General features: G+C 35.5%; 1 protein-coding gene across 16 annotated transcripts in view; it reads left to right on the top strand.

The window, feature by feature from the left end:
• KDM4C (lysine demethylase 4C) overlaps window positions 1-27,647 on the top strand; it is a 272,586-nt gene that overhangs the window by 164,844 nt on the left and 80,095 nt on the right. For 11 of the 16 annotated variants that reach the window (XR_012621500.1, XR_012621501.1, XR_012621502.1 and 8 more), the window contains 5 exons: window positions 1,948-2,129; window positions 2,986-3,202; window positions 4,144-4,220; window positions 19,013-19,068; window positions 22,801-22,909. Coding sequence is in view for 10 of the 16 variants with exons in the window: in XM_074811526.1 (XP_074667627.1) it covers window positions 1,948-2,129; window positions 2,986-3,202; window positions 4,144-4,220; window positions 19,013-19,068; window positions 22,801-22,909 (641 nt within the window). In the remaining 6 variants the exon portion in view is untranslated. Of the gene's footprint in view, window positions 1-1,947; window positions 2,130-2,985; window positions 3,203-4,143; window positions 4,221-5,648; window positions 6,101-6,169; window positions 6,496-19,012; window positions 19,069-22,800; window positions 22,910-27,647 lie in introns of those variants that run through there. The other 5 variants (XR_012621504.1, XM_074811536.1, XM_074811535.1 and 2 more) reach the window with 5 other exon arrangements.

The raw sequence follows: 27,647 nt of genomic DNA on the forward strand, positions 1-27,647 counted from the left end.
AAGGGAAAATTTAAATACATAGAAATGGAATTAGAGGCATAGATTTTAGAGCTATTTATTTTACAGTTCTAGAAAATTGCAAGCAATGCAAAAAATATGATTGGACAGAATGTTTTTAACTAAAAGCTTAGTTAAGCTTTTAACTGGAAAAAAAAAAGTAATTCAGAAAACTATAAAAGTGATGCTGAAATTTTGTATCTTCATCTCTTCCTTGTGTTCAGCTAGTTCTTCACTGCTATTCTTTTGCAACTATGTTATTCACCATAAAGCTCTGCTGTTAAATATCATCTTGGTGACAGATGTTTGCAAATGTTTTGTATTTGTCCTTCTACCTGGATTATTAGAAAATATTTATTGAACTGATATTAGTTCTTTTGAGTAACTATAAAAATGGAGTAAAATTCATATGCAGGATATATTTTTGGTTTTGCTACATTTGGCTTGCTTGTAAACAAATGTTTTAATCCATATTTTATTCAACACTGATAAAAATGCTATTGACTTCATAGTGCTTTTGTAGCAATGCATGACAATTTATCATAGGAGGAGACCCATAAAGCCTCTACTGTTTCATAAAGTGGATGAAGGCAATCACAGGCTGAAGGAATGTGATGATTCAGCTTAATGTACTTCATTAAACATTTCTCTGTTGTTTCTTCTTCTGAAAGAAACATTTTTTCTTAAATACATCATTAGAAAATGACTGTATTCTACAGGCCTTTTTTGTTCTATTCAAAGTTCTATTCAAAAACTTTCTACATTTTCCTTCCCACATTCACATTATTTTAATTACTGTAATTGACACCTACATGCCTTCTCATTGATCATGAAAGATTTGATAGGCACTGTCCACTTGAATAAACTGAACCATAGACCTCATCATTATTCAGAGCAGTGTGTAAGGACCCAATTCAGAAAAATATAGTTGACATCTCCTGTTAGCAGTGCTCTCCTTTTTAGAACGAAAAGACATTTCCCTCCTCATAATCTGCATATTTTGCAGATGGCCTCTGCCTCTGCCTCTGAAGATACCTTGAGTCTTCCAACCAGCTCAAACATGTGACTAGGCTGAAATTCTGGTGTTAACAATTGGATCATTAATTATGTTACTGATTTCACTGGGGCATGGGTTTTACACCCAGTCTCCTTTTCACAGCTTGCCCTTTTCTGCATCTTTCTCAATAACAAATTACTACATTTTTAGATTACTTATATTTAATAAGCTATTTCTTGTTGAGTTTCTGTCTGATTTTATTTCCCAGTTTCTTTAGAGGCTTTCAGTTTCATAAAGTCAGCTTTATGGAGTCCTGCATGGAAACACTGCTAATAAGTAAATCAGACTTTTACAACATCCAGAACAGATCACTGATATTACCAAATAATTTTTCCTGTAATGGGATCCAGCATGCGTGTCCAGTTACATCTTAAATCTGATTGTTCCCCATTACTCCCTGGCTATAACGTGTCTCTTTTTCCCTTTGGAAAATGAGTGTCAGTTTCCATCAAGAGTTGAGAGGTGTCATTCCGAGTGAACAGAGTGATTTGTCTGGTGTTGCTTGGCAGGATGTAACATATTCCATCCATAAGGAATTTAGGGCAGAGTGCGTGGAGGTGTAGGGGGTAGAGGTTGGAGGAATTAAGGAATGGGGGAGTGAGATGTAATGTTGTGGATATGAATACAAATTGTAAACAGATGAACTAGTGGTGTACTTTCTTATGCTCTATGTGGAGCAGTCAGCTCATGACACCTGTCAAAGCACTTCTTTGTGTTTTTGTCCTGATGCATAATTCTTTTAGACTTCTGCATTTGCGTTCACACAAATGTGAATTTGTGTTCAGACTTCTTATAGCATTGTTTTATCTTCATCGTTAGCACACATGACAAAATCATTGTTGTTTGTCTTCATTCCAGGACTGTAGTGTAACCAATTGTTTGTTTTCTTTAAGAACTGCCTGAGACTGTCTTAATTGAAGAGAAAGATCAAGAGACAGAGACATGGGCCAGGCCTCTGGTCGACCTTTGGCAGACAAGAATACCCAATTTCAATGCTGAAAAAGAATACAATGCAGCTTGTGCACAAAAAGAACCACACTGTGCCATTTGCACTCTTCTCATGCCGTACTACAAGGTAAGCAAGATCCTAACAGCTTCATCTTGAAGTGTGGCATAGCTGCCCAGCTACTTTATTTCCAGTAAATTAGAAATAAAGTAAACTTAGGCATTTGACTTGTATGAGAAGTAAATAAACTCACTGTTGTTAAGATTAGAACTGATACTCTGTTCACCTGCATTTATTCTTGGTTGCAAATAGTGTATGCCTTCTATTACGGTTGGTGTTAGTGTATGTGTGTTTGCCCTTGAAATTACACTTTCCAAGGTGGCGAATCCACATAGGTTTTTATCTTTTAGCTATTTCCTTATATGTCCATCTTCCAATGCTTTTTATTGGAGCCTTTTCTATATCTGCTTCTTACAGTGTTGAAGAAGTAAGTGTTTTCACAGTACTTAGGCCTTGTCAGGAATAATATTCCCACAGAAACAGCCTAATGCAGAGCATTGTTTGATACTGGCTTGTGGAATTCCTGTATCAAATGCCAGCTAAAAATGCTGCTGTAATACTACAGTACTAATTCTGAAGCTGCTAAACTGGCATCTCCCCAGCATGGTAACTAGGAAGAAAACTTTTATTGCACTGGACCCAGTTAAAGGACTCAAGGGGAGACAGAGGTACAATATCATTGAACACTGCTGCATAAAACTAGTTTGCAGGCTGAGTGCTATTCTAGATTTCACAGTTATCTGAACAATCAAGGAACTATAGAATGACTGTGATAAATACCTAGCAGCAGTTAATTTTCTCATAAAATTGTTATATTGTTAGTGCAAGAGCTGGGAGGGGAGAAGTAATTTCATCATTGTCAAAAGGAAGATCAAGTAAATCTGTCCTTTCTTTTACTTAAATATAAATTCTGTTTATTTTCCAGCCAGACAATCATGATGAAGCAAGTCCTGCTTTCAGGGAAGCAAACTCAGCAGAAACACTGATAGCTGAAAATGAAAAGACTAAACCTCTTATTCCAGAGATGTGTTTTATTTATAGCGAAGAAAACACTGAAAACTATCCATCAAATGCCTTAATTGAAGAAGATGGAACAAGTCTTCTGATTTCCTGTGCAAAGTGTTGTGTACGGATTCATGCAAGTAAATAAAATAGTTGTTCAGTTGGCAGAAATGTAGCTTCAAATTTTGTTTTATTGATAAATAATAGTTAGCTAGGCTTCTAGTATGTCTTTAAAAGTACTTGAAGAACCCTTCCATATGTAATTCTTCAATCACTGGCTAATTTAAAAAAAAAAAAAAACTATGTTACATTTTCTATTACTTGTTAATGATTGCTGTGAAAACAGTGAAGAATAAACTGTTCTGTAAACTTCCAATAATCACAAACTTCTGATTCTTGTTTCAATTCTGAACTATTAAATTCCTCTTTTACTTGTCATATTTTAAACCACTGTGTGATGTTAGTATATCCTTATTAAGTAGGCATGGTGAAATCCTGCTGGATTTGAGGACTTGTGAATATTGATATTGACTTTAGGTATGAAGCAATTTTATTCACCTTGCATTCTTTTTTACTTCTGTGACTGATGAATGCATGGATATTCTGCAGTATATTCTACAGACATTAGGACTTGAGTAGTTAACTCTAAGAAGTCCATGTGAAATTCTTACATGGAAGTGCATATAATTGCATAGAATAAATGTCAGTACATGAATTCAAATTGTACATTTTGACTGCAGGGAGATTTGGTGATTTGCTATTGAACTGACAGAAAGTAAGAAATCCTCTGGGGTTTTTTTTGGGGGTGGGTGGGTGCGGTTTTTTTAGTTTGTTTTGATTTTTGGTTTGGTTTAGTGGTTTTTTTTTGTTTGGTGATTTTTGGGTTTTGTTTGAGTTTTTGAAAGAGTGTCTATGTGTCTAATTTGTATATTTTGTAGACTATGGAATTAGCAGTAAGTCTAGATTGAAAAAGTCTTGTTGGTTAGAGATGTCTTTTACTAGTGTTTATATACAGTTGAATTGTATGACATCACAGATAGAAACGCAGAATATATTAATCAGTCCATCTCTCTTATTCTAGGTTGCTATGGTGTTTTTCCTCATGAAATCCATAATGAATGGTTGTGTTCTCGATGCAGAAAAGAAGCCTGGAGAGCCGTAAGTTTCACATGTTGCTTAGTTATCTAATACATTAGAGATTAAGTAAAAAAAAAAAAAAAAAGCAGCACATGCACGATTGCATGTGAAATGTAGCCTGTATAATTTTTCTGAACACACACTTGCTGGAGAAAAATTATTTGTAAAATGTGATTAGATTTCAATATAAAATGTAATAACATTTTGATAGACAAACTTGGAGTAAGTTTATACTCTCAAGAAAAGGATTGGCTAACAGAATATAGTTGTTCAAGGGAAAACTGAAAAAATTAAATGCACATAGAGAAAAAAATGAGATTTTTGTCTAAATATTTTAGACTTCTGGTATGTATGTGTGGGCAGCTGGAAGATAGAGAAGTGGAAAGAGAATAATAAATTACAGTCAAGAATGAAATTGTTCTTGTATAGCATTTAAGGTTTACTGTGCTGTGTAAGCAGAAAAAGATTACCCTTGTGAAGCTTATTTTCTTTTTTTAAAAAGTATAATATAGTTTTATACAGCAAGGAATAAATAGACAAGCAATTAATAGAATCCCTAAATGTACATTCATTTAAAAAAAATTTAAATTTACATTTCACCAATCTATTTGTGTAGTGTATTTTTTGACATCAAAAATCACTCAAAAATAGTAAAACAAAATTCAGTCTTGTAATTTGTTAATGCTATTTTGTAGTAAGGATTCTAAAATTGTTCTGGGATTTTAAGGTTATTTTACAAATGTTCTTGAAGTGAAGAGGACATTTGGATCGTGCAGAAGCAGGTGAAAGATATGAACAAAGGTAGAGAGAGAATGACTGACTTGACACATTTATGTTCACTATGGGGCAATGAAGGGGGAACTGGATAATGTGATAGAAAAAGGAAAATGTTGGGGAGAAGATTAAAGCTTGTCTTGACTGGGATTTTTCTTTGACAAACTTTTAGGGGAAAAATTCCCAACAAAGGATAGCGTTAATTTGAGAATTATGCACATTTTACTGACTAGGTTTAGTTTTATTCTGTTATGATGCATATAAGTTTCTGAAAATAAGGAAGATATGAACTGTATGAACTGTAGAGAAAGTAATTGTTTGCCAAATTATTTGAGGAGATGAGATGAAGCAGTGGAAGAGATACCAAAACCGTACAGAAAGTAGCTGAACGGACGTTTTATGTGAAGAGATTTTAGTATTAGATTTTTGCAAAAGCATGTGCCAGGGATTGAAGAGAAGTATCAATGGATTTCTGAAATTTTATGTGTTAGGTATCAAGAAGGTGATAGGAATGAAATGGAGCATCGTTTTCACTGTGAAAATATGTGTTGTCCGCTTGGACAATTTATTTAATGTAATCTTTATTATATATTTAACTGAATTGCTGTGATTTTGTATGTGTATTAATTATTGTACAGCTAAATCATTAGTGCCAACAACTTCATCTTTGTATAGGTCCAGTTTGGTGACCCAAGTGAAGTGATACTGTCTTATGCCCCAAGACAGCTCTTCATTCAGATATGTTTGTGGAATAAAATTCACATTCTTAATGTCATATGTTATCATTCAGTTGGGAAGTTTTAATGAAATGTTGAAGATCGAATAGACCTCACTAGTATTAAATTTACTTAAAACTTGTCCTCCTTAGTCGGCTGTCTTGTATTCTTTGTTATTGCATGTTGTTCACATGTCAATGTGAACTGTTCATTGTGAGCTGAAATATGTAGGAGTGATAGATAGTAGACATCTGCTACCGAAGTTAAATAGCAAAAATCCAACAGTTTCAAGGATGTGAATAATGCTCATATTTTTTCATACGTGAATGATACCCAATTCACTTTTTTAATAGTGGGGTCTTTCAAAACTCTTGAGATGCTGAAGCAATCTCAGGATTACTAGTGGTTATCTCTGAGAGCTTGCCGAGCTTAGGTGAGATGCCAGCAGCCTGGAAAATTTAATGTTTCTTTTTAAAAAAGCAGGAAATGGGTGACCCAAGAATTACGTAGCAGTCAACCTATCTTGGATTCCAAGAGAAATACTAAACGAATGATGAATCTACCAATATCTAAACACCTAGACAACAACAGAGTACATAGAGATATATATTTATGAACAAACCAACTGATTTCTTGCTGTGACAGCTCATGGGAATAAGGAATAAGCAGAAGATTTCATGCATTCTTACTTTCAGATGCTTTTGATAGTGTTTTAAATTCTGATATTCAAGTGACAGAAGAGATATGGTGTAAATCAATAGTTGCCAAACATATAAGAATATGGATCTGCTTTCAACCCTCACTATCTCAGGCCACCACTCATCATTCTCATCAGACTTTTAAAGAGTGATAAAGTTCTGTGCATCATTTGCTGATTGCTTTTCATGTCCTTATGGAATATATGTAGAAATCTAGACTGGTCTACTGTAAGATGATTGCATAGGAGATGGGGGAGTGTACCTTATGTGAAGCTACCAAGGTGTTAAATTTACAGAATATATCAAAGGCTTTTTCACAACTGTCAAATGTGTTTCAGGTATTATTCAAAATATTATTTTCTTCAGTTATTTCGGTATTTCAATGACACAAAAGGATTAATGAGAAGCATTCCTAATGCATTTTCTGTAAGTACCAAGGATCTTGGGCATCTTTTAGGCTGAGGTTTACTAATTTGGGTTAGGATTACTATTTTGGATTGGATCCAAATATTGCTTTGGATTAGATCCTACTATTTTGTAGGACAGTAATTATTACTGTATTGAAGAAGTGGTGTAAAATAAATTACACGGAATTCAACAGAGATAGGTACAATACTTAGAAAGGAGTTATCAGTTATGCGCATATAAGATAGGAGTCCCTGCCTCAGCAGTAGCTCCTACTGCCAACTGGAGTTGTGACTATTCTGCTCACAACCTGAACATCAGTTTTACAGAACCTGAAACATCACACCAGAATGTTTAAGCCTTGTACTGAAAGTAAAGCCTGAAAAACATATGGAACAATCTTTTTGCTCTGATCTCTTCAGCTTTGATGAGAGCCCAACTGAAGAACTGTGTCTAACAATGAACACACATGGTTCAAAAAACCACAAGCCTGAATGGAATGGAAGAAAACAAGAAGTGCAATCGAAATTGCAAAAAAAAGACAAAAATTATTTTAATCATTCCTGATAGACCTCAACCATTCCATAAGGGAGGATTGAAAATAATTAACCTTCTTAGTATAGCCAAGGGAAGACAGAAAGGAAAGAAGTATCATTCTCTCATGTAAATATAGGAACACGATTAATTGCCCTTCTCTCATTTTAGGGACAAGATGACTTGTAGCATCTTTAAACTGCATCAGCAGAAGTTTATGTTAATATTGGGAAATACTGTGAATTTTTATTTCTCAAAACAGTGAACTACTGGAATAGGATATATAGAGATTTTGTAGAATCTACTCCTTCACAATTTTTAAAAACATGTTAGACACACATTTGTCAGGAATAGTTGAAGAAGGCTTGCTTGTGCCTTGGGGTAGAAGGATAAAATAGACATATGTTTCTTTTTTCTATGGTTCTCTTTTGTCTGTTTGAACAGTATTATTCATTGCAAAGCATTGTGACCATAGTTCTCTTTGGAGAAGAAATTGTCAGTTTGGTATACAACTTAAATGTATTAGTGTATTTTTGCTTGTATGGAGCTTCGTTGCTGACATCAGCATGATTAAGAATTGTGAATACTTATTTGGGTCCTATTTGTCATTTTAGGGTCATGTTTCTGTCTCTTCAGAGTTTGGACAATAATCTTAGATTATCCTAATAGCTTTCACTTCAAAATAGTACAATACTTTAATCTCAGCATTATACTTACAATAAATGTGGTTCTCTTTTAGCTAATCTTCTCTACATCTATAAAAAAAACAACTTAATTGAATATACTGCTGCCCAGAGTATGACTTTCCCTTTTAAAAATCTGCAATTTGTTAGTTGTGCCAACCAACAGCTGAAAGTTTTATGCTACCTTTGAATTATATGCATGTTTCTTTTATAAATCAGTGTTTTAATTTGTATAAATTTTTCTGTATCTGTTGTTACACATACGATACTTTAATTGTATTTTAAATTGCTGTGTAATACCATAAGTCTCTCTGGAGAGGGAGATGTAATTAAAGAAATTACTTATTTGCATGACCTTTTTTTTTACTGTAGGGAATATAGAGTGAGGTATTTTACATTCCAACTAACACGGTTCAGACCTCAAGTTTCTATGTGAAACAAATGAAAAAATCATATTCATCTAAATTCTTGTTCAGGATAAGCATTCCTAAAACCTGCAGCTGTTGCAGAAGATGTGAAGCTGAGATTTGACTCACTGTAGGAATTACGTATCCACATGCCTTCAAAAATTCAATTCTTACATCAGAAAAGTGTAAAAAATGAGAAGACTTAATTATCAGAAAATATCTATTCTCTGAAACTCCAGCTTCCTAAATGTCTGAAATTGTTTTCCTTCCTCTTCACATTGATTCCTAGAAGGAGGAGATTTAGCTCAGAAAGACCTGTCTGAGAAATTCCCTTCAGGATAACCCTTTACATCCTGAAGGGAAGGCTGATCGGAAAATAAGGAGAAAGAAAATCCTTGTGCACTGGAGAATAAAATGGAAGTTCTGAAACATTGGTACAAACCTTGGTTCAAAGTTCAGAGTTCATTTCTTAGGAAGAAAAGTTCCTTCTTCTTCCTTTGCTTACACAATTAAGTATTGGTTTTAGTTCTATTAAATAATACTTTCTTAAACTCCCAGCAGTTATGTTAACTTTGTAGAAAAATTGGTCTTTACTAAAAATGGAGAGGACTAAAATTTGAGAGTGACTTTTCACAAGGGTACATAGTGGTAGGACACAGCATAATGTGTTTAAACTGGAAGAGGGTAGATTTAGATTAGATATAAGGAAGAAGTTCTTCACTGTGAGAGTGGTGAGACACTGGAACAGGTTGCCCAGAAAAGCTGTGGCTGCCCCCTCCCTGGAAGTGTTCAAGGCCAAGTTGGACAGGTCTCTGAGCAACCTGGTCTAGTGGAAGGTGTCCCTGCCCGTGACAGGGGGGTTGGAACTGGATGATCTTTAAGGTCCCTTCCAACCCAAACTGTTCTATGATTCTATACTAGGTTTTTGTATATCAGTATGATTTTGCAAAGCACCGAAGTATGAGAGGACTATAGAAATGAGAGCTATATTAATAGCTAAATGAAACAATATTATGTGTGAATCCCAACTATGAACATCACTAAAATATGGAAATAAAAAATGCCTACGTGGACTCAGATTTACAAAGCCAGATTGTTCTTTGATGGACATGCCATTTTATATTATCAGAGGAAACTGCTTTTGAGATTCGGAAGCATACTGTTTTCTTGCAGTTGCAACATCTCTAAGTAGCTGAAATAGTATGCTTTGCAATTTGATTTTTTGGCAGATTTTCACCTTCCAATGATGCACCTGGATCCATGATAACATAACATATCTTTATATTCTACTAGGCAGTAGGTCCTGTTTGATAACGATTATTGACAAAAGTCATACCGAATTTGTCTATGCTAATGGGCAAAAAATAGCCATAAATCAACCCCCCAAAACAAATAAAAAATCAAATTATATTAAATAAGTAATTTGCATGGCTTCTGAAAGTGTAACTGTATTCATACAAAGTGCCTTGATTGAGAATAAATGCCTCATTAATCTTAAATGCTTCAGCTAAAGAAAGCTAGTGAAGGCAGGAAAAATAATGACTGGCATTATAGAGAATGCAGCGTACTGTACAGCATGCAAGGATGTGGTCACCTAGTAGCAATAATACATAAACATAAGTGCCTTTATTATTTAAAAGACAAAAGGATTTGGGACAGGAAAGAGAAAGAAGTGCAAGTAAGGAAACATGTAAATGCAATTCAGTGCCTTACTTCATGGTAAGCTGGCTGTTAATAAGGCTATCGAGGAAGCTGCATGACTTTTCACAAGTTATTCTAGGCTTCCATAGCACAACAGCAATAGTCCAGCACCTAATCTGGTCAGCACTGATGTTGAGAATAGATCCTATGTTCAATAGCAAGTGTTAAACAGTTTAGCAGATTTTTTTTTTTTCTGTAGATGAGCTTTTTCATGCTTTATATTTTACTGTTGATATTCAGACTTCTGGTTTGTATTTTGTGGTTAGAGCAGCCCATTACATCAGTTGAAGGATTTTAATTTTTTTTTCCCGAGGCTTCAGAAAAATGGCACATAAGAGCTTTCAGTATTCCAGCTCAGAAACTGCCCTATTTCACCCTACTGAAAATAATGATTTTGAACAATCTTTTTATAGTGGTGCCTTTCTCACTGATACAGTGTCAGCTTTTCCATTATAAACTGCTGTTTTCAGAGCCAAATAACTGCCAGAATTAACTCACTACATGTGAGTTGGTATACAGCATCTTTAGTTTCAGACTGATCTTGCTACCAAGCTTTAAAAGCATTTGGATACTGTTAATAAAAATAAATTATTGGTCATTAAAATCTGGCTATAGCAGGAAAGGTTAAAACCTTAAGTTTTCTGTGTTTTTTCTTTTCAGACAAGTAAGGCCTGATTTAATTTTTTTTTTTTGTGGTGTTTATTTATTTTTAAAATCTGGATTTTCCCAAACCTTCTCTGCAAAAAGCTGTCTTACTGGCAGAATTACTTATACATGCTGATGGTAACCATGCGTGGACTCGGGGGTGGGGAGCGTGATATTTCTTTCTGATTTTGGTATTAGTCTATGTCCTGGTTTCAGCTGGGACAGAATTAATTTTCTTCCTAGTAGCTGGTACAATGCTGTGGTTTAGATTTAGTATGAGAATAATGTTGGTAACACACTAATGTTTTAGGATAAGCACTATTTTGCAACAGCTAAGTTAAAGATTTTTTTCAGTTTCCCATGCTCTACCAGCGAGCAGGTGCACAAGAAGCTGGGAGGGAGCGTGGCCAGGACAGGTGACCCGAACTAGCCAAAGGGCTATTCCATACCATAGGACGTCATGCTCAGTACATAAACTGGGGGGAGTTGGCCGGGAGGGGCGGATCACTGCTCGGGCATCAGTCTGCAGGTGGTGAGCAATTGCATTGTGCATTACTTGTCTTTTCCTGGGTTTTATTTCTCTCTTTTTGTTATCTTCCATTTCATCATAATTATGACAATACATTACAATAGTAATACATTACATTATACTTTAATTATTAAACTGTTCTTATCTTAACCCATGAGTTTTACTTTTTTTCCAGTTCTCCTCCACCATCCCACAGGGCAGGTGGAGGAGTAAGTGAGCAGCTGCTGTTTCTTAGTTGCCAGCTGCGGTTAAACCATGACAGTCTGGTGACAGGATATGTATTGCTTGTAAAAAACAGTCTTTGACACAACATATTTTAACAGGTTTATAACTACTGTGATTCCCTGATGCTATCACAGAAACCAAATTAAAGACTGTTAAACCTGAAAAATACCTTTTGACCTAAGTGCCATAATGCTTAGACCCAAAGTCCATTTTGACCTTGGCTTCCCTTCATTGCAGTTCACCAAGTCAGCCTTTGCCACTGATATCCATGTGAAAAGGCTTGATATCTTTGGGCGTCTCCAGGCATGGGGATATTCTTATTTTACCAAGGAAGGGGTTGCCCATTCCCTGCAGGGGGAAACAGGATTTCAGTCAGATGCAGTTTTGAATCTGGCCCTGCTTGGAACTGGAATTGGACCAGAGAACCTTCATTAATCTCATCCAGTCTAAATTTGTCCTCAAAGACTGTATCTGATCTCCAGGAGTACTGCTGCAAAATCACTGAGGGGAAAAAAAAGCTGGAAATAGCCAGTTAGCAGTATACCCTGCCCTGCACAGCTGGTGCTAGGCTGCTTTCTTGAAGATACAAATTTTCATCTAAAGATGTTCAGGTTTAAATCTTTACTGGTTTAAATATTTACCGTCACTTCCAAGTGTTGTATAATAATGGGAATAATCCTACATATTTTTTATCAGTAGACATACCCACATTCCATTTTTGTTTGTGTGTTTGCTAAGTGTTTAGCCACAGTGTTATCCTCTGGTGGTGATTTTCACAGTCTCGTTATATTTTGCAGGAAGAATGATCAGTTTTATATTTTGTACCTAATTTCAGTGCTGTTTTTTAAAATTAACACACACACACACACACACCCCCCAACAAACAGCTAATCTCATTCCTTTTGAGTATTCTTCAAAGGGAAAGTTGTCTGTAATCTTTGTTGTTCGGATGCTTGGGAACAGTCTCTCTAATGTAAACATTTTCCAAAACTAAGTGACCAGTAATCACTATTGCAGAAAGTATTTCATATTCAGTCATGTAGCAGTTTCCATTTCATACTTTGTATGTGTTTTTTACTTCAGATATGCACATTCTAGTAAGAAAGGACACATAGGTCCCCCTGCGAAGTGGGGAAGTTACTTTTTATTCCAGTTACCTGTAATGAGTGTTTGCTTCTTATTTCAGTTTCAGCCCCACCAGTTTCCATTTCTGTCTCTGGCTGCAGAATTCTCTCCCTGCTCCCATTCCCCATCTCACCTTTTTTTCCTGTCCTTTTCCTAGTCTTCTTATTGCAGCCAACACTCTCCTGCTTTTTGCATTCTGGCAGATGACAGTGCTCAATAATGCTATGTCATGGGCAGCACAGCGAAAGACTATTTGCTTATACTGTTGCTTCAGCCTGGCATGACGTGAGAGCTGCAATTGCAAGGAAATTTTTGACCGTTCCTGAATCAAGAGCAGGGCAGACTGAATATTTGCAGGATTAGGCTACTAAAATGTGGAAATTCAGTACATGATGATTTGTAAACTTAAAATTCCCAAAGGTGAATGTCTTCAACAAGTTTGAATGCATCTGAAAGAGTAAAATGTTCATCTGTTGCAGAAGTATGGCCACCTTCAATTTTCAAGAACATGGTTTAACCTTGCATCCAAAGATGTCTCTACATATTAAATAAATATTAACCTGGGGTGGATTTATTTCTCTTTCAAGGAATTACTCAGCCTCCTCAATCAATGTGAACTCTAAGCATCTACAAAATGCTAAAACAATTGACAGTGGTTTATTCTTTTGGACAGAATAAAATTTTTCTGTAACATTTTCTAAAAAAAGGTGAAATGCTTTTTTCAGAGTTCCTATTATTATTAAAAATCGTGACTTTGTTGAGGCAGATGATGGTGGAAGTTTGACAGTGTTTATATACAAATGAAGATTGTGTGTTATAATGGTAGCAGCTAGCAACTCTGTTAAGAAATGGTGCTTCCAGATAGGAGAGTGAATCCTTTTACTAGAAAACTCTCAATTTGTCTGTAATTTGTTACTTTTAGAAATATTTTGTCTCTAAAAAAAATGGAAGTTTGTCTCTGAAAAGCTAATTTTAAGGTAATAACTTGAACTGGGTAGAGTAATGGTCTCTGAATTGAAATTAAATAATCTCAAAAGTTATTTTCTGAGTGAAGATTATTCCCCTGGTGTGGAAAGATTAAAATAATCATTAGTGGACCATTCCTGAAAATGACATTTTCAAATGTCTTAAGAGAAACCCCAACCCTTTTCTCTTTACACAAAGATAATTACATACACAAATATAAATAAACTGGGGAAATGAGATAGCTGAAAAGGCAGCAATGCCATGTCCAGATGCACATCTGTGTTAATACTATTAGGAATTATGACCTTGGGCATTAACAAGGCAATTGAGACAGAAGGTGGAAGACTAAGGCTATCTTTTTTCAGTTCAAAGGTTCCACTCTAAAAAGCCCACCAGAGTGGCTTGAAGGAAACAAAAGATGTTTATCAGCCTTAGCCATGCAATTTGTATCTATTTGTCTTAACTGTGGCAGAGTTCAAGATTAGATGTCTGGTTTAATTAGCTACTTATAAATGAGACTGGTAAATCAGCATTATTGCGACACAGCTTTGTAGCAGTTGACTCTCAAAACTGGAAACAATTGTTCTGACCTCTTACTAGAAATACTTGAATAAAAAACCCTGTCCTAACCGCTTTTCTTAGATTTTTGAGTGCTTTTAGACACTAGTCAGAGTCATTAGACACACAGGGAAAAATAGTTGATTAAAAAAAAAGTGAAAATATATTGTTAACTGGATGAATACTGTTCTACTCAGTGCTGAAGACATTATCAACTTGTACTTGCAATGCTTCAAACCACTAGCCAAAATGTATATTTACTTGAAATTATTCATTCTGGTGTTACTGCTAAATAAAGCAGTGGTAATAAAGTTATCACAATAACTTTATTATAATAATAAAGTTCAGTGAATGCATTGTTTGTTTTTCAGAATCACAAACCTTACAAACACATGAAAATTAAGTGTATAATATATATATAATGTATATTGTGGCCCCTCACTACAAAAAGGACATTGAATTACTCGAGCGTGTCCAGAGAAGGACAATGAAGCTGGTGAAGGGTCTGGAGCACATGTGGTTTGAGGAGCGGCTGAGGGAACTGGGGTTGTTTAGTCTGGAGAAGAGGAGGCTGAGGGGAGACCTCATCGCCCTCTACAACTACCTGAAAGGAGGTTGCAGAGAGCTGGAGATGAGTCTCTTTAACCAAGTAATAAGCAATAGGACAAGAGGGAATGGCCTCAAGTTGAGCCAGGGAAGGTTTAGACTGGATATTAGGAAGCATTTCTTTCCAGAAGGGGTTGTTAGGCGTTGGAATGGGCTGCCCAGGGCAGTGGTGGAGTCCCCATCCCTGGAGGTGTTTAAGAGTAGGGTCGACATAGCGCTGAGGGATATGGTGTAGTTGGGAACTGGCAGTGTCAGGTTAATGGTTGGACTGGATGATCTTCAAGGTCTTTTCCAACCTAGACGATTCTGTGATTCTGTATACTTAGGAGTGCCAGGTAACAGGATTTTCCTAATATCTAGGTACGTTTTCTAAAACATTTTAACAGACTAAGGGGCTGTAGATGGAAAGTGACAAAAAGGATAGGAACAATCTTGGTTTTCACATTTATGATGCATAAAGTAGAAAGACTTAATTGCAGCAGGAAATCATCAGGTTAGCTGTTACAAAAAACTTCCTAATGGCAGTGATGTCAAAGAGCTGGAAGAGATTGTTAGGTTGATTATGGAAACTACATTCTATGAGGAAGTTGAAAATGTGTCAGACTAAATTAATTAAGAATAACATGTTTTATTTTACCCTTTCTTCATCCACCAACATAAGTTACATATTTCATTTAACTGGATAAATATAATTATTTGGAGATGCTGTTGTAATTTACAGGGTCTTAGAGGAAATGAGAAACAGCAGGTTAACAAGAAAGGGGATTGTGTGAGGCATGTTCATAGTTGTCCATAAGAATAACCATTATATGACTTACTATATAACCCTCTGCTATGGCTTGGCTGAACTCTGTTGCCTTGCTGTGTCAGGCAACTTCCTGTCTCATACAGAATGCTATTGCTGACAAAGTAAGTATGCAAATATGGAAGTGTGAAAACTGCTTTTTATAAGCATTACTGTCAATATAACTTCGAATTTTGCCAAAGTGTAAAAAATACTCAAAGACAACCAAATGCATTAATTTTAAATTATAAATGACTGTGAACAGGCTTGGGTTTTGTGTGGTATTTATCCATGCAACAATAATTAATATGCATCTATGCCTGAGTAGTGGCATATCATTCCAAAAAAGATGGTCCATCTTTTGGATGTATGTACCAAAGGAAGCATGGTTAATTCACATTGACTTCAGGCTTTTTGTGTGATTTCTAGCAGTGGTTGAAACAGAAATGAAAAATAAACCAGATTAGGAATGCTGGTTGCAAAATTCAGTTTCACTGTAAGCCAGGGGAAGTGTTTAGTCCAGAAACTGTGGATATGGTCTGTATTCTTATGAAAAAAAATGCATCATCTCCACTAAAAAGCTAGGTGGTGAAGTGAATGTTAGTGTCCTAAAGCTTGGGAATTGTATGGAGATGTCTTACTTTATACAGATACTGGAAGAGAGAGTTTTCTTTTGTAATTCTAGAATGTTGTGGAGATGAATGTTAAGGAAGAGTTGAAGAAATAGATCTTTGGTGATTTGTAAGCAAGATTCTAAGGTGAATCAGTTTGAAAAGGATGCAGTGCTGTAGGATTACTCTGTGGTAGTGCTGAGGATTCCCAGGTAGGTTTAAAGATCTGCAGACTGTTTCGTGCTCTAGTTTTCATATACAAGTGCTTGCCTTTGAGAACTGAATGTAAATTATAAGCAAATTTCCCATGACTGTAGTGGTGCTTTACTGGAAACAGTGCACTGTGCCCATTAACTGTTCAGTGGAATTTTTGTTGTATTATTTCAGAACAATTCTAGCAAGGTGAATTAATGTGTATAAAGCCTTAATAATGTGATTTCTTAGCATCTAGTTTAGGAAAGTCTTCACACATGTAGTTCAGTAAATTTTCCAATTGACTGATGTTTTGTCAAAACCAAAATATATTCAGGATAAGAAAGACAGTAATGCTTCTTCTCACAGCTTGAGAGTATACCTGTGTAGATGTCAGCATTTCGTTATCATAATGACATCCAAAGAAGGACAACAGACAGAAAGAGAATGTGAAGATGATTTGAATCACCTTGAAGAGTAGTTAAGGGAATTTAGTATGTATAGCTTGGCAAAAAACATACCATGAGGTTAGGGTATTATAAGAATCAAGAAATACTTGTAAGATAATTATGTATAGGAAAGAAAGGGGTGATTATGTATAGTGGTTGAACACCATCTCAAAGAGTAATGGTTTGAAACTAAAATAGAAGGTAGTACATTAGACTGAATTTGACATGTGAATCTAGAATGACATGGGGTTTGTTGACTTGATCTCTCTTTGACAGAGAAATGGAAAAGTAAATAGTATTAGAGGAATTCTGGTTCCCGCCATTTTGCTTTACCTTCAAGAGTGTGGGCACTTAGGGGAGAAAGAGAAGAAATAACCCTCCCCTCCCCACCCCTCCCCTCCCTCCCTGTCTCGCTCCATCCCTTCTTCCCTGTCTTGCTCCATCCCTCCTTCCCTCCCTTTCTCCCTGTCTCACTCCATCCCTTCCTCCTTCCTGTGTTCTCCCTTCCACTTGTTCTCACCACTGCCCCTCCACCCGCAGTGAGCTTTTGTCTTGTGGTGGGCTTGATACAAGAGCAGGTTTCCTAAGAAGCAACAAGAGAACCTCACAAAGATGCAGCTAATTGAATACAAGTGTTGGTTCTGGAAGAAACAGTTTTACTTATTCTCCAACAGCCAAAATGAGAAATCCTATGCAATTATGCCCTTTCCCTTCTGAGCGGTTTTCTCTATTGAAGAGGCTACCAAAAGTTAGAAACAATATGAGCTGAAGCTCCCACTCCATGCTGCAATAGCAGCCTCCTTATATTTCATTTTTCTTCTTTATATGCTGAAACTACCTGTTCCTGCTCAGTCCCCTTTGAATACCTGAAGAAATTGGTATTTTGAGCCTTTGGGTTTCCTTTAGTTAATGTTTACTATAAAGGGAACTGTGAACTGAAACTTGTGCCAAGGGTCTTGTGGTTAAAGTAATGAAAGTCAACTCTCTTCTTCACAACTCTAATATTAAATAGTTAAAAGGGTACTCTCTTAAGAGGATGGGTTACCTGTTTTCCATGGGTTCGGTAGGTAAGACAAAAAATTTATGTGCTTAAATTGCAAAGAAGTTGCAATTGTCACAAGGAAATATTTTCTAGTTAGGAAAGATCTTTCTCATAGGAAGTATAGTAAAGCATTCAATTAGATTTCTGACAGACATTGATAATCTTCATTATTGGAGGTTTTGAGATCAGACTGGAGTATTACATAATAGTTCTTTGGGGTTTTGTTTTTGTTGTTTGTTTTCCCCTACAAAGGCAACTTAAATTTAGAGGTTCAGGAGACAAGCTCTCTTTCTGAGTATAGAAATACAGGCACAGGATATCTTGACTTCACTTTGTGCTATTGGTTCTTTGTAGAGCAGAAACATGAAGACAGGAAGAAAAATAACTAACATTGGAAACATCTGTTCCTGAAGGAACAAGGGAAAAAAGGAAAAAAAAGGGAAAAGATAGATTCAGAAAAGGAGGAGACTGAAGAGAGGGAGAGAAGTGTTGGAAAGCAGAAAAGCCTGTATATCATCTGTTCAAAGGCACAGTTTTTTAAGTAGAGGTAGGAAAAGCTGTGTTTGGCATATTATTTGGGAACCACTGAAATATACCTTGCTGAGTGCCCTGAAAGCAGATGGAGTTGTACTGAAGATCATGGCAGTGAACATGTACTGCAGCAAAGGGAACTTTTTTTTCAAAAAAAGAAAGGATAACCCACCCCATATTCTGGTAGGTTTATAAGTTTGAGAACTGTCAGGAACAAGCAGATTTTCAAAATATTTGACTTGGATCAATGCCTTCTGTGTCAGTTTCCCAGTAACTTCTATTAAACTGGCTATGTGTCATTTTACTTTGTTTTACCTTAGTAATTTCTATGGCAATTCCAGCCTTTCTATGGCAGTAATGTTTAAACGCCTTTTTGTTTAGTATCGCTTTCAAAGTGATGCTGTCACTTGTTTTTGAGTAATACTTAAAATTTGTTTTTCTTTAGCTCATTTGAATTGTTTCTTGTTACTGTATTCTTCTATTTTTCCTGTAAAGAAATATGATGCTTACAAGTGGCAGTTTGTAACCTAGTAATTAATTATCAATTTACATATCCTTAAGATCAGCTGAATAAAACTGATTTCTAACCAGTCAATAAAGCTCACTTTTTTCTACACTATTTCTATTTTTAGGAATGTTGTCTCTGCAATTTGAGAGGTGGTGCATTAAAGCAAACTACTGACAAGAAGTAAGTAATATATACTTTGGGATTGTATGTGCTTGTTTTAAACTTTATTCCCAATCCATTCCCGTGTACAAAACATTTGTAAACCTAATTACTTGACAGTGTCCCTTTAAACTGAATCATTGCAGAATTAGAATTACTCCTATTGAAAGGTGCCGCTGGCATTTTGTGCAATAGTTAGATGCTAAAATGTACATTTGTTTTAGTACTTGCACACATTTACTTGTTCCAAATTTTTTATTCTGGTGGCTTTTGAGTAAAGACAGTAAATGAGACCTCATTTGTCATTGTTTGCATGGGCAAGTCTTATCAAACAGCAAAGTGTATTTTCTTCTTCGGTTTAGAAATTTTTCATTACAGAATTAATAAAATACCTTTGAAGTTCTAGAAACAGTATTTTTTTTAAAATTAATTTGAATCATATTGAAATAATTTTAGATTTTGAAGTGTTTTTTTAAATACATTTCTATTATACACTGTCAAAAATGGTATTGTTGCTGACATCATGCTGTTGACAGCATCAGTATTTTTCTCTGTATTTGCCTGACAGAACACTGTAGAAAGTAACCCTAAGAGATAAATGGAAAATACTGGATCTTAGTAATTTCTCAAGCCCAATAGTGAAACAGTTTTATGCATTTTGAATCTTCTTATAATTAATTAAATTGGTTTAGTAACTTAGCAATATTGTGTAGCTCTCTTTCTTTAACTCTGTGGAATGCAGTGGTAAGAGATGATCTAGCTGCAACGTTCTTTTCCACTTACAAGGCAAGAATTTATTTATCAGTGATTTGCAATTGGTTGCATTACCCCTGTAAACTGTCCAGTTAGGAGAAGTTTCTATGTGAAACTCACAGGCCAGATCTTGCCTTCAGAAAGCATTTATATTGTAACTGTTTTAATGGAGATTTTGACCAACACATGAAAATTCTCAGCTGCTTTTTAGTTCTGTTTTAAACTCCCCTAAATTTGCTACTTGCTTTTCTCACCTAAACAGAAAAAAAAAAAACAAAAGACAAGACAAAAGTGTCATCTCGGTAGAATTCAGCATGCCCTTTTGATATTTGCTGCTATGTCGTGGTTTAAACCTGGCCGACAGCCAAATACCACACAGTCGCTCACTCACCCTCCCCTGCCTGGAGGATGGGGAGAGAATTGGAGGGATAAGGGTAAGGAAACTTGTAGATTGAGATAAAAACAATTTAATAATTGAAGTAAAATAAAATTAAAATAATAATTATAACGAGAATAGTAGTAATAGAAAATACAAATGAGTAATGCAGAATGTGATTGATGAAGACACACTGACTGATGCCCAGCCTGTTCCTGACTGGTGAACCCAGAGAAGAGAGAGTCCTGAAACTGCAATCCTGGAAGAGAAAGACAAGCTTCCCAGTGAATCCTCATCTATATACTGAGCATGATATTATATGATATGGAATTGGCAGTTTGGGCCCATCGCTCTGGTTGTGCTCCCTCCCAGCTTCTTGTGCACCTGCACACTAGCATGGGAAGTTGAAAAGTCCCTGATTTCTTAGCGACAGCTAAGAACATTAGTGCATTATCAACACTCTTCTCATACCGAATCCCATACTGAATCCAAAAAAACGGCACTATTCTAGCTACTAAGAAGAAAAAAATTAACTCTCCCCAGCTGAAACCAGGACATGATGGATTGCATGTTACATCTTTGAAAATACAAACATCTTTTTTGTAGACCAATTAAAATGTTTTAGAAATGTTTCATAAGATTTATTCCTAGAAGAAAATCCACAGATGTTTTCAGAAAGTGCCTTTCTCTGCATAACTATACCTAAAATCTTTGGTTTTGCATTATATCAGTCTGTTACAGATTTATGAAATGAGAGTTCTGTAAAAGTAGTTCAACTCTTGTTTTCCTGTTTCCATAATACCTTACAGTTGCTACACATTGTTGAGTCTTTCATCTATCTTTCAACATTAGCCACCATTCCAAACTTATGAGAGTTTTTGGAAGAGCATGTTCCAGTTATGTCTTTTTTCTCCAACAAGTGTGAAATCCAACATGTTCATTCCCTTCCCTTCTTCTTTCCCTCTCACATACTGATTGGAGATATAGGATGAGCATTACTTAGATTTAAAAGCTAATGAATCAAACATGGTGGTGGGGTAGCAATTTGCCATAAAAGAGAACCGAGATTCCTTCTTTTCAGCAGAACACAGCAGTTGTTCTGAATCCTCTTAGATTGAGAGATGTCAGAGTATAAAGGTTTAGGTAAAGATTTACTGAAGAGGCGTTTTATTTATAGTATTTCTGTCCCATAAAGCTTAGATGGTGAGACAGTGTAGTTTTACAGGTAGGCAGGCAGCAATGAAAAGGGTGCTATTAAAAGTTAAAAAGTCTCAAGGCAAGACTTTTTTCTGTAAGTTAGGACAAAACCAAAACTGTCACTGTAACAAAATGATAGATCTGCAAGCTTTATCTGGTTTTATTTGTGCTGAACTGTATAACTTGCTAATTGATATATCATCTTTACATGCAGTTCTTATTTCACACTTTGACCAGTACGACTTTAACATCACACGCCAGCAGTTCGTTTAGTGCCTGTGTGTTATATTACACTTTTTCAGATATTTTTGTCAATGGTGAGTTTTTTTGTCAAAGGCATCATTCTACTGCAGGAAAGAGAAATTATTTCTGTTCTGCTGCATCACTCTCTATCTCTTTTAGCTCCATCTTACATTCTTGTTAATCTGCTAAAATGCGGTTATAATGTGTGTCTCTGGAGATATACAGAAAGTGGAGTGAGACAAGCATTCAGGGCTTACAAAAAAGAGCAAATGGGGTAATGAGACAAGATGTAGAGTGAACGGCAGGGAATATGAGTCAAAGAATGGAAATGTTTTCCTTTCTTCAGATTTACTAGTTGTCTACCCCGAAAAAGGTTTTAGAAGTAGTCTCAGAAGGCTACTCCTGGTTAATAAAAATGTCATTAGCTTCTCTTTTACTTCATATAATATGCACTTTCAATATTAATTTCAGACTTTGTTTTTAGTTTCATTTAGCCTTTATTATTTTGAGATTTATGTATTGAACCAGCATTTCAGGGATATAGCAGTGCTTTCTGATGAGTATAGGAAGCACAGAGCATCATCTGACAAGCTTCCTGAAGTTGCGCTGAAGTCTTACATGTAGTACTGGTCCTAGGCACTTGACAAGTTCTTTCACTGCTAAAGGGGATCCAGTTCATGTTGGGCATTACAGTGATAGCCTGATCAGTTTGCTGCTTCTATGCCTTTGTGTCTGTAAACAGAAGGTCTTGATTGTATACTTTGTTTTACATTTTGATAGATGCATGACTGTGATCATGTGTGTTGCCTAAGAATAGTTACTCAGGTCTGAGTAGTGTTAATCCAAAATGCTGTAGGTGATAAATTGCACACAAATCAAATAGCGTGGTCTTTATATGTGCATGTGGAGAGCACAACTACAAAACCTTTGCACTTAATAAACTGAACATGAAAGATGCTCAAAAAAATGTTGCAATAAAACCTCAGTCTGAAATTATATTTACACAAAGTGGTAGTGTTGTAAGGCCTGTTGAATATGTTTCAAAGAAACTTAAGAAATCCTCATAAGTATTTAGAGATGGTTGCCTTTTTAAAAAAAACACACATGAAGTAACGAAACATCTTAAACACTTTTACTTCTATGGGGGTTTTTTGGTGGTATTCTTGACTTGCCACTTTTCACAGGTGGGCACATGTAATATGTGCAATTGCCATCCCAGAAGTCAGATTTGGTAATGTCACAGAACGTACACCGATAGACACTAGCAGAATACCTTGGCAAAGATTAAAATTGGTGAGTAGTATATTCATATATACTTCATATATTCTTTGCTATTAAGGTGTTCCAATATTTGAAATGTATTAGAAATCTGAATTGTGATGATGATTGACAGGTACAAAGCAGTAAACTATGCTTAAGGTAAGCTAAATAACCAGGGGTTTATCAAGATGGGCTTTTTGACATATAGTGGAAATTCATTAACACTGTTAACAACCTTTGGTATTTTATTAAAAGAAGTTATAACCTGCCCTCCCTCAAAAGAAGAATAACAAACTTGACCACTATCAACTGTGGAAGTTTCAGTTTTGAAACTGTATTGGTGGTGAAAGTGTTGAAACCCAAACAGACTGGGAATATCACACAGTACATGTTTGTGAGGTCTTTTTATTATGTATTTTTGCCTCAAGGAACTATTTATGAAGGTAAAAGGATATGTGTGATCTGTTTGTTACATGGTATCTCTACCATCTGGGTGTTGAAAAATGTGCACAAGACAGATCACACGTTATATCGGATGGAAGAAATGTGCTGTTTCCTGAGGAGTTTCAAAAGCTTGTGAGAGACATAAATAAAGTGCATCAACTACTAACGGTGGCACCCTGTGTTACATCTAGAATAACAGTGTCATTCAAGAAGGTTGATGTACACAAGCAGAAGTTCTGCATGAGTGCATTAAAAGTATTTTCCTTCCCGTGTTACATGAGAATTACTTAATTTGTCAGAATGTGCATTACTGTGATGTCATCTGATAGAAAGTGATTAGGGGCCCATTCAAAATCATAAGGAAAAGGTACCATCAGTTTTCTGGATCTGCCCTACACTATTTCCAGATGGTTCTTCCAGACCTTGTACTTGCTCATTTTGAATTATTAGTCTTTCATTACATTTTCATTTCAAGTCATTAATTATTTTTTGTATTTTATAGCTCTATTTCTAAATACAGAGATACACCTTTGAGTGGTTTAAATTGGTAGCCTGTCATTCAAATGGTAATCCATTCTAAGTTTTTGTTCAAAATTTTAAAATTTTGTTTTTCACATGTCCTTTTAAAAATAACATAAAACACATTTCTAATGACTATATATAACTTATTACAAAAAATGTTCTTCCTAATCTGAAAATAAAACCAGTAGAAGCACTGACAATTAATTTAATATGATCATTCTTATTTTTTGAGGATCTTAAACAGTCACAGATATGTCTCTGGTTGGAAATTCAGGGTTTGAAAACACAGAATGTTTAATTTACCAGATGTTGAAATTCATTCTCTGGGCTGTCTGTGACTTGAACTGTATAAGAGTAACAGCAGCCTTTTAGAGAAGGCTTGAATTAATTTTAAATTACTGATTATGAAGGTATGGAGCCAAAATTTGTGAAGTTACATGGTTTACGATTCCTAGGTGATTTCTGCTGAATATGAAACAGTTATGTTAATCAGTTATTTATAGTGGAGAGTTTTTTATTCTATTCTTTCCTTCAGTTGATAGAAGATTGCATATACTCCTTAGTGCTTTTTCAGTTCTTGAAGCCTCCTTCAATAAAATGACATTGAAGCGCTACAGATTGTATTAAGCTATATATACCCTTTTGGTCTCCTGTGTGTCCCTGAATGTTTAGAAATATAGTACTTGTGTTCCTTAATGCTGCTTTTTAAAGTAAAAGAGTTTGTATATTTGAGTGGAATGAATGTTATGATGAAGGAACTCAACTGAATACAATGAAAATGAGAGGGTACTTTATATCAGCCATAAATGTAGTATTGCTGCAGGTAGTGGAGAGCCTTACTGTGAGGGAAGGAAGCACTATAATCCTGGTGTGGCTGATTAAACCTTACTTTTCCAAGACTTAGTTTCTGACATTGAATTTATAATGAAATAGCTAGGCTTGTACTAATTTAAGGGAAGTAGGCAGTTTGACCATTTCAAAAGGGCCTATAATGATTTAATGTCAATAGACCAATAAAATGCTGCTCCTTGAGCAGAGAAAAATCTGCTCTAAAACCATCAGCAATCTGTCTGCTGTTAAATTTTGGCTTTTGTTGGAAATAAGTTGCTGTATCTGATGGCTTTACTCAGCTCTGTTTCACAGTGAATACTCTAGCTAAACTAAGTCTCCTGAATAACATTTTAGTATTCTGTATTTAAAAAAACTAAAAACTAAATTAGATGGAATTGCATGGATACTTTCTATTTTCTCTAAAGCCTTGTGTTCATTTGATACTTTTTGTAAATGATTTCTTGTTTCCTGGAACATGAACCTCCTACTTCTCTAAAGAGGTTGCTTTCAATACCTTGTGTATATCTGCCACATCATTGTCAAATCAAATGTGATCCTTACATTAGTCTTCAATTCCTGACTGTTGATGGTGAAGAAGAACAATTATGCTCTCATACCCACTGACGCTGGGTTCTTTGCCTCAGGGGAACACCAGGAATATCCACATTAATTCTGTTCCTTTCTCCAGGAATTCCCATTCCTTCTTCCCCCGACTTGGCCCCACTTCCATTCTTATCTTTCATTCCTCTCCATTATCATATACTCTATACTTTGGAGTAGACAACTGATATCATCTGTCTTGCTGTTAATTTCTGTAAAAGCATACTGAGTGATTCACACTTTGACATCAGCTCTGGGAATCTGTGAGCAGTTGATTTAGGACAGTTTTCCCCTTTGAAATTGTGGGGATCGCCAATACCTACAGCCAATTCCTGCTTCACAGCTATCCTGTTTGTTAGGTTAAGTGTATCTTTGTTCATCAGTCTTCATCATTCAAAGCCAGAGAGTGTTCCTTTATGAGCAAAGGCAAGTTTTGTACATTGTTTGTTGATATTGAGCCTTCATAAGCAATACATTTTTTAAAAATACATTTTTGAGCCTATCTTTATAATTTTCTTTATGTTAAAGCATGGGGTAGCTAGTAAATGTGTGGTGTCCTACTATGCCATCTCTCCTTTACAAAATTTGGGTTGCGTTTTGTTGAATTTTTTTAAATGAGCAAAAAACAATAGAAAACATATAAAAGGATAGATTACATTTTATTGTGCAGCCATACCACAACTAGAATTTACAATGTAGGAGTAAATAGTTCTATTTTTTTTAAACATTTTTCATTCTGTCTTCCTCTCCTCCCTCCTTCTTTTCTCCTTCCTCCACTTCGTGTTTCTCTCTGAAATAGTAAGAAACCCAAATGAGAACATCTACTGTTTTCAGAGATCTGTAGAGGCTGAGCTGACATTTTCTTTAATGTACCATGTACAAAGGAATACCAAAGGAAATAGAAAGTCAGTGTTTTATTTTTGACAAATTAAATAACATCTGTGCAATCATGAACATATTGGTAGGCTGTTTTTTATTCTTAGCTAGTATGTATACTGATTGCTGTTAAATAGTTTTAATTCACTAGATGTTCTGGGTTGGAATCAGTGTTTCCTGTCAATTTTTCCATTATTAAATATTCAGCATATCCTCATTTCTTCCAGAGGAAAAATCAATATTTTTATTATGCTTACAGTAGCTCATAGCTTTAAAATTGTTTTATGCAACTGTTTCATGTTTGCAAATTAGTGGATTTTTATAGAATGCCAAAATGTTTTTGTATTTCCCTAGCTATTTTCAATGGGTTAAGTGCTGTGTTCCATCATTGCAGAAAATTTACATGACAGTGAAATGTTCATTAAAAATTAATTCTCTTGAAAATTATTCCTTAGTGCTAGAAGATGAAAACAGTCTAAATCAATACTGATTTTGGTGCTTTGTCTTTCATAGGGGAATGTGAAAGAAAAGAATGTGATACATCCTGTGCTGAAATAAAACAGGTTGTATCATCACTTACATTTTATGGATGTACACCCATGACATCGATGGAATCTAGATGACTTTTAATTTCAAAGCAGAAGGTCTTCCAGGCAACCTCAGTGTAGAGAGCATCCCACAGACTCTAGAACTTGTAGTTTCTCCACTTTACCTCTCTGTGCCTATACCTTTTCTCTTTTTTTTTGAAACATGTGAATAGGAAAATGAGACTGTCCTGGTCTCTTGTCAGGCATTCAGGCTTTCTTTCTTTATTTTAGATTCAGCCTGGATGGTCACATCCATCAGACAGTTTGAGTTCCAATAGCCATGTGAAATGACAATTTGTGGTTATCAAACTAGGAAACATATGTTGAATTCAGATGTTTATGCACAGGTTCTAAAATGAAATACCTGGAGGGATATACCTTACCATATCACACATTTTAAGACATTATTTTCCATAAACTACAGTATACTAGCTGCTTTGTGGATACTTAATTCAGAGGGTCTCTGTTCCAGTGGTCTCCAAGTTTAACAGCAGACATACGAGCAAGTGTGAAAAGGTGGGAGATACACAAATGCCAACTTAAATACTGTTTAATCACAGTGAAAATGTTAGGAGCAGGTAAAAGGGAGGCAAAGTTGAAGACAAGTGATTGTATGGAGGGGACCACATGAAATTTGTCTAAATATACAGTTTCAGCTGATGACAATTTGGAACAAGAGTGTGATTTGGAGGAGAGTTTATGCCATAAATGAGTGTGGTGTCAGCTTCCATCCCAACAGTTTAACAGCATCTAACAGTTTACCTAAAGCAGATAAAGCTTTGGTTTCTAGCTGAGATTAGCTTTATTTTATTTATTTATTTATTTTATGTTTACCTTGTTCCATTTGTCCTTAATTCTCCAAGAGAAGCTTGGGTATAAACTTCTGCTTTTTAAAACCTGTTTTCTTTGAC

The sequence above is a fragment of the Strix aluco genome, chromosome Z (genome assembly GCF_031877795.1).
Source record: "Strix aluco isolate bStrAlu1 chromosome Z, bStrAlu1.hap1, whole genome shotgun sequence".
Taxonomy (NCBI): domain Eukaryota; kingdom Metazoa; phylum Chordata; class Aves; order Strigiformes; family Strigidae; genus Strix; species Strix aluco.